At 48.4% G+C, this 7992-nt stretch overlaps 1 protein-coding gene across 1 annotated transcript; it reads right to left on the reverse strand.

Annotated features, from left to right (window-relative positions):
* Positions 1-6007: 6007 nt before the first annotated feature.
* On the reverse strand, positions 6008-7992 carry LOC311532959 (uncharacterized protein). The gene is made up of 2 exons (XM_084651987.1): positions 7238-7992; positions 6008-6649 (listed from the first exon to the last, which is right to left on the reverse strand). Exons 1-2 carry the CDS (start codon positions 7815-7817, stop codon positions 6114-6116), a joined length of 1116 nt encoding a protein of 371 aa, XP_084508113.1. The 5' UTR covers positions 7818-7992; the 3' UTR covers positions 6008-6113.

Below are 7992 nucleotides of genomic sequence, written 5' to 3' on the forward strand. Positions count from 1 at the left end.
ACTCCGGTGGTTTGCAAGGATCCTGGGAAAACACGAAAGATCACAGTGATCAACATGGCGGTTCAGCAATGAGAAATTATTGCTGCTTAGGGCACATCACGGTGGACGATGGAAGATCGGGATCCTGAAGCCAGCATCGGACTAGCAAGAGCGAAAGAGACATTCTGGAAGCATAAACGTCTGATGAGATGGTACATAAATCTGAATCAGACTCTTAAAAATGTACATTTGGTCTGTGTTAAATTACAGCTGTGAAACAAGGACTTTCAAACAGTCGATAATACAGACGGCACAAGCGGTCGTGCTATAGAAGAATTCTGAAAATACCCTGGGTAGACCAAGTAATCAACTAAAAAGTATTGGACATGACTGGAAAACTGCAAATGCTAGTCAGAGATTTGATGAAAAGAAAAATTTGATTTGCAGGGCACATTTTAAGAGGTTCAGTGCATAATACATGTCTACGGGCACAAGAAGGGAAAGTTGATGGCAGAAGAACACAAGGCAGAAGAAGATCTTGGAGGAGCAATGTGCTATCCTGGGTGGATTAAAAAGGATTGTTCATCCACAAAGATTAGCAGAGGATCATTCAGAATGGTCTGTCATGGTTGCAAACCACCAGTAATGGAGATGCCACATAACAAGAAGAAGACTGGGAGTGGCTGAGGAGAGATGGAGCCATTGAGAAGCCAACTTGGGAGTGGCTCTGGAGAGTGCTGGAGGCAGACCCTGGAGCATCCATGCCTCACAATATAAGGACACATTGGTGACTTGCTAGGAGCCCACCAACTGCTCCTACTTGGCGTAAAATGAAGGAGATTCCACCTGCCTTTAGTACAGTGGTATGGCACCAAGGGCATGGGGCTGTGACAGGATCCTTTGAGTCTCATCTTCAGACACTGTTAACACACTGGGAAAATGATGGCATCTTTAATCAGTGATGGCAGCAGGGACTGTGCAGTTATCACCAGGGACAGATCTCAGTTTCGGGATGTCACCTTTGAGATACAAATAACCACGACATCCGGGACAATCCTGAGGCCATAAAATCAGATAGCTGGTCTGACAATGTGCACTGAGCACCCATACAGATTTCTGGGGACAGATACTTCAAAAAGGGGATGATCTAGGGAAAGCGTGGACAGGTAGCAACCCTATCTCAGGCCCTACTCTTCCCAAAGTGCAGTCCTTCTACCAGGAGGTAAAGCAGAACCTCCTTTTACTACAGTAGCATTGGGGCTTCTAGGCCTCCCACCGCTAGAGCGTAAAAGGTCACAAGTACATGAGAAAGTCTGACATTCCGTCCCTTGGAGGTCAGCGGTGACATGTGGTGGCGATTGGACATCTAACATAGTGAATGCCAGTGAAAATGAGGTAGGATCAGAGTCTAAAACAGGGAAAGAACAACTCAAATATTACTTAGACAAGTTAGATGTCTTCAGATCACCAGGGCCTGATGAAATGCATCCTAGACTACTCAAGGAGCTGATTGAGGAGATACCTGAGCCATTAGCAATTATCTTTGAAAAGTCATGGAAGATGGGAGATATTCCAGAAGACTGGGAAAGGGCTCCAGGATGAAGACTGTGGGTGAGAACTTCACTTCTCTGGCACAATGGAACTATCTACAATAAGGGTAAAGCCCATCTGTGTGGGAGACAGAACTTTCTTCGGGGCTGGTCCAAGATTAGAATAAAATCCCCCCAGGAACTAAAAACCATCACCTTCCCCACTCCATGTGCCAGAGGCATGTCTTTGACCTGCCTTCTCTAACTTAAATATTTAGCAACATTAAAAAATAATCCAAAACAAGACACTCCTCTGTACACACATCTCCCCCTGGGGAGAGAAAGAGAGAACAAACGTGACAGATGTCAGACAGATTACTTAATGCCCTGCTGGAAGGTGCTCAAATGCCACGGTGTTGAGTGTGGTATAAGAACCTATATAGAATATAACAGAAAAGATAAGATTAGGACACTATGGGGTTGTTTTAATACTTTAAAGGAGATTTGCACTGGAAAAAACTTTCAACAACGTCAGATTTAAACTTCGATGTGTTTTGTGTTTTGGATGTTTTCTATAATTTTGCTTGGCACCTGTTGCTGAGGCTAAATTCTGTTCACATGCTCATAAGGGCATGTTCTCCCCCCCATTGCATCTAGTCCACATAGTGGAGCAGCAACATCATAGTACTGAATTTAAGAACGTAAGAACATAAGAATGGCCCTACTGGGTCAGACCAAAGGTCCATCTAGCCCAGTATCCTGTCTTCAGAGAGGGCCAATGCCAGGTGCCCCCGAGGGAATGAACAGAACAGGGAATCATCAAGTGACCCATCCCCTGTCATCCATTCCCAGTTTCTGGCAAACAGAGGCTAGGGACACCTTTCCTGCCCATCAGTCATTTCTGCAGCCATCAAGCTGAGATGTGCTAAATACTGATGGATTCTGACTCTGCTGCATGATCAAGCAGAGGGAGACGCTGGGATGAGATGGAGAAAGTTGCCATTGATACACACCTGCTGTGTCAGGGTGCTGTTAGCATCTATAAAATGAGCCTTACTACAACAGCTACCATCTAATAGTCAAAAGAGAGAGGTAGAACTCACTCAGCCCGTAGTTGCTAAAAAGCTGGCGTAGACCCCAAAGTGGGTTTTTCTCATGTGTTTCTTTGCTTATAACTCGGCACACTGCAGGCTTGCCTGCACTGTAGAAAGAATCATTGCTAACAACAGGTGTCAGCACAGAGGACGCTGCTGAACCTGTGCATGACAGTAGAACCTCAGAGGTATGAGACCAGGATTACGAACTGACCAGTCAAACACACACCTCATTTGGAACCGGAAGTATGCAATCAGGCAGCAGCAGAGACCAAAAAACAAAACAAAACAAAACAAAAGGCAAATACAGTAAGGTACTGCATTAAACATAAACTACTAAAATAATAACAGGGAATATTTTAAAAAAGATTTGACAAGGTAAGGAAACTGTTTCTGTGCTTGTTTCATTTGAATTAAGCTGATTAAAAGCAGCATTCTTCTTCTGCATAGTAAAGTTTCAAAACTGTATTAAGTCAATGTTCAGTTGTAAACTTTAGAAAGAACACCCATAACGTTTTGAACAGAGTTACGAACATTTCAGCACAACCTCCATTCCCGAGGTGTTTGTAACTCTGAGGTTCTACTGTACATGGTTTTAACAATGCTGAATATCTGCCTACACTGAGCAGTCTGATCAGCTGCACTCTTTGCTGACACCTGTTGGTAGCACAGGGTATTTTTGGTAGGATAGATGGTATTTAAGGGTATGTCTGCACTACGGAATAAGGTCGAATTTATAGAAGTCGTTTTTTTAGAAATCGGTTTTATATATTCGAGTGTGTGTGTCCCCACAGAAAATGCTCTAAGTGCATTAACTCGGTGGAGCGCTTCCACAGTACTGAGGCTAGAGTCGACTTCCGGACCGTTGCACTGTGGGTAGCTATCCCACAGTTCCCGCAGTCTCCGCTGCCCATTGGAATTCTGGGTTGAGATCCCAATGCCTGATGGGGCTAAAACATTGTCGCGGGTGGTTCTGGGTGCATATCGTCAGGCCCCCGTTCCCTCCCTCCCTCCGTGAAAGCAAGGGCAGACAATCATTTCGCGCCTTTTTTCCTGAGTTACCTGTGCAGACGCCATACCACGGCAAGCATGGAGCCCGCTCAGGTAACCGTCACCCTATGTCTCCTGGATGCTGGCAGACGCGGTACGGCTTTGCTGCACAGTAGCAGCAACCCATTGCCTTCTGGCAGCAGATGGTGCAATACGACTGGTAGTCGTCCTCGTCATGTCCGAGGTGCTCCTGGCCACGTCGGCTGGGAGCGCCTGGGCAGACATGGGTGCAGGGACTAAATTTGGAGTGACTTGACCAGGTCATTCTCTTTAGTCCTGCAGTCAGTCCTATTGAACCGTCTTATGGTGAGCGGGCAGGCGATACGGACTGCTAGCAGTCGTACTGTACCATCTTCTGCCAGGCAGGCAAGAGATGAGGATTGCTAGCAGTCGTATTGTACCATCTTCTGCCAGGCAGGCAAGAGATGAAGATGGCTAGCAGTCGTACTGTACCATCTTCTGCCGAGCAGCCATGAGATGTGGATGGCATGCAGTCCTTCTGCACCGTCTGCTGCCAGCCAAAGATGTAAAAGATAGATGGAGTGGGTCAGAACAAGAAATAGACCAGATTTGTTTTGTACTCATTTGCCTCCTCCCCTGTCTAGGGGACTCATTCCTCTAGATCACACTGCAGTCACTCACAGAGAAGGTGCAGCGAGGTAAATCTAGCCATGTATCAATCAGAGGCCAGGCTAACCTCCTTGTTCCAATAAGAACGATAACTTAGGTGCACCATTTCTTATTGGAACCCTCCGTGCAGTCCTGCCTGAAATACTCCTTGATGTACAGGCACCCCCTTTGTTGATTTTAGCTCCCTGAAACCAACCCTGTAAGCCATGTCGTCAGTCGCCCCTCCCTCCGTCAGAGCAACGGCAGACAATCGTTCCGCGCCTTTTTTCTCTGCGGACGCCATACCAAGGCAAGCATGGAGGCCGCTCAGCTCATTTTGGCAATTAGGAGCACATTAAACACCACACGCATTATCCAGCAGTATATGCAGCACCAGAACCTGGCAAAGCGATACCGGGCGAGGAGGCGACGTCAGCGCGGTCATGTGAGTGATCAGGACATGGACACAGATTTCTCTGGAAGCATGGGCCCTGCCAATGCATGCATCCTGGTGCTAATGGGGCAGGTTCATGCTGTGGAACGCCGATTCTGGGCTCGGGAAACAAGCACAGACTGGTGGGACCGCATAGTGTTGCAGGTCTGGGACGATTCCCAGTGGCTGCGAAACTTTCGCATGCATAAGGGCACTTTCATGGAACTTTGTGACTTGCTTTCCCCTGCCCTGAGGCGCATGAATACCAAGATGAGAGCAGTCCTCACAGTTGAGAAGCGAGTGGCGATAGCCCTGTGGAAGCTTGCAACGCCAGACAGCTACCCGTCAGTTGGGAATCAATTTGGAGTGGGCAAATCTACTGTGGGGGCTGCTGTGATGCAAGTAGCCCACGCAATCAAAGATCTGCTGATATCAAGGGTAGTGACCCTGGGAAATGTGCAGGTCATAGTGGATGGCTTTGCTGCAATGGGATTCCCTAACTGTGGTGGGGCTATAGACGGAACGCATATCCCTATCTTGGCACCGGAGCACCAAGCTGCCGAGTACATAAACCGCAAGGGGTACTTTTCGATAGTGCTGCAAGCTCTGGTGGATCACAAGGGACGTTTCACCAACATCAACGTGGGATGGCCGGGAAAGGTGCATGATGCTCGCATCTTCAGGAACTCTGGTCTGTTTCAAAAGCTGCAGGAAGGGACTTTATTCCCAGACCAGAAAATAACTGTTGGGGATGTTGAAATGCCTATATGTATCCTTGGGGACCCAGCCTACCCCTTAATGCCATGGCTCATGAAGCTGTACACAGGCAGCCTGGACAGTAGTCAGGAGCTGTTCAACTACAGGCTGAGCAAGTGCAGAATGGTGGTAGAATGTGCATTTGGACGTTTAAAGGCGCGCTGGCGCAGTTTACTGACTCGCTTAGACCTCAGCAAAACCAATATTCCCACTGTTATTACTGCTTGCTGTGTGCTCCACAATATCTGTGAGAGTAAGGGGGAGACGTTTATGGCGGGGTGGGAGGTTGAGGCAAATCGCCTGGCTGCTGGTTACGCGCAGCCAGACACCAGGGCGGTTAGAAGAGCACAGGAGGGCGCGGTACGCATCAGAGAAGCTTTGAAAACCAGTTTCATGACTGGCCAGGCTACGGTGTGAAAGTTCTGTTTGTTTCTCCTTGATGAAACCCCCTGCCCCTTGGTTCACTCTACTTCCCTGTAAGCTAACCACCCGCCCCTCCTCCCTTCAATCACCGCTTGCAGAGGCAATAAAGTCATTGTTGCTTCACATTCATGCATTCTTTATTCATTCATAACACAAATAGGGGGATGACTACCAAGGTAGCCCAGGAGGGGTGGTGGAGGAGGGAAGGAAAATGCCACACAGCACTTTAAGCACAGCACTTTAAAAGTTTACAACTTTAAAATTTATTGAATGACAGCCTTCTTTTTTTTGGGCAATCCTCTGTGGTGGAGTGGCTGGTTGGCCGGAGGCCCCCCAAGGCGTTCTTGGGCGTCTGGGTGTGGAGGCTATGGAACTTGGGGAGGAGGGCGGTTGGTTACAGAGGGGCAGCAGTGGCAGTCTGTGCTCCAGCTGCCTTTGCTGCAGCTCAACCATACACTGGAGCATACTGGTTTGGTCCTGCAGCAGCCTCAGCATTGAATCCTGCCTCCTCTCATCACGCTGCCACCACATTTGAGCTTCAGCCCTCTCTTCAGCCCGCCACTTACTCTCTTCAGCCCGCCACCTCTCCTCCCGGTCATTTTGTGCTTTCCTGCACTCTGACATTATTTGCCTCCACACATTCGTCTGTGCTCTGTCAGTGTGGGAGGACAGCATGAGCTCGGAGAACATTTCATCGCGAGTGTGTTTTTTTTTCTTTCTAAGCTTCACTAGCCTCTGGGAAGGAGAAGATCCTGTGATCATTGAAACACATGCAGCTGGTGGAGAAAAAAAAAGGGACAGCGGTATTTAAAAAGACACATTTTATAAAACAGTGGCTACACTCTTTCAGGGTAAACCTTGCTGTTAACATTACACACATAGCACATGTGCTTTCGTTACAAGGTCGCATTTTGCCTCCTCCCACCGCGTGACTACCCCCTCAACCTTCCCCCCTCCCTGTGGCTAACAGCGGGGAACATTTCTGTTTAGCCACAGGCAAATAGCCCAGCAGGAATGGGCTCCTCTGAGTGTCCCCTGAAGAAAAGCACTCTATTTCAACCAGGTGACCATGAATTATATCTCACTCTCCTGAGGATAACACAGAGAGATAAAGAACGGATGTTGTTTGAATGCCAGCAAATATACACTGCAATGCTTTGTTCTACAGTGATTCCCGAGTATGTGTTACTGGCCTGCAGTGGTAAAGTGTCCTACCATGAAGGACGCAATAAGGCTGCCCTCCCCGGAAACCTTTTGCAAAGGCTTTAGGACTACATCTAGGAGAACCGCAAATGCCAGGGCAAAGTAATCCTTTCACATGCTTGCTTTTAAACCATGTATAGTATTTTAAAAGGTACACTCACCAGAGGTCCCTTCTCTGCCTGCTGGGTCCAGGAGGCAGCCTTGGGTGGGTTCGGGGGGTACTGGCTCTAGATCTAGGGTGAGAAACAGTTCCTGGCTGCCGGGAAAACCGGTTTCTCTGCTTGCTTGCTGTGAGCTATCTACAACCTCATCATCATCATCTTCTTCATCCCCAAAACCTGCTTCCGTATTGCCTCCATCTCCATTGAAGGAGTCAAACAACACGGCTGGGGTAGTGGTGGCTGAACCCCCTAAAATGGCATGCAGCTCATCATAGAAGCGGCATGTTTGGGGCTCTGACCCAGAGCGGCTGTTCGCCTCTCTGGTTTTCTGGTAGGCTTGCCTCAGCTCCTTCAGTTTCACGCGGCACTGCTTCGGGTCCCTGTTATGGCCTCTGTCCTTCATGCCCTGGGAGATTTTCACAAAGGTTTTGGCATTTCGAAAACTGGAACGGAGTTCTGATAGCACGGATTCCTCTCCCCAAACAGCAATCAGATCCCGTACCTCCCGTTCGGTCCATGCTGGAGCTCTTTTGCGATTCTGGGACTCCATCATGGTCACCTGTGCTGATGAGCTCTGCATGGTCACCTGCAGCTTGCCACGCTGGCCAAACAGGAAATGAGATTCAAAAGTTCGCAGTTCTTTTCCTGTCTACCTGGCCAGTGCATCTGAGTTGAGAGTGCTGTCCAGAGCGGTCATAATGGAGCACTCTGGGATAGCTCCCGGAGGCCAATACCATCGAATTGTGTCCACAGTA

Source organism: Lepidochelys olivacea, assembly GCF_965140295.1.
Source record: "Lepidochelys olivacea isolate rLepOli2 genome assembly, chromosome: 18".
NCBI classification, from domain to species: domain Eukaryota; kingdom Metazoa; phylum Chordata; order Testudines; family Cheloniidae; genus Lepidochelys; species Lepidochelys olivacea.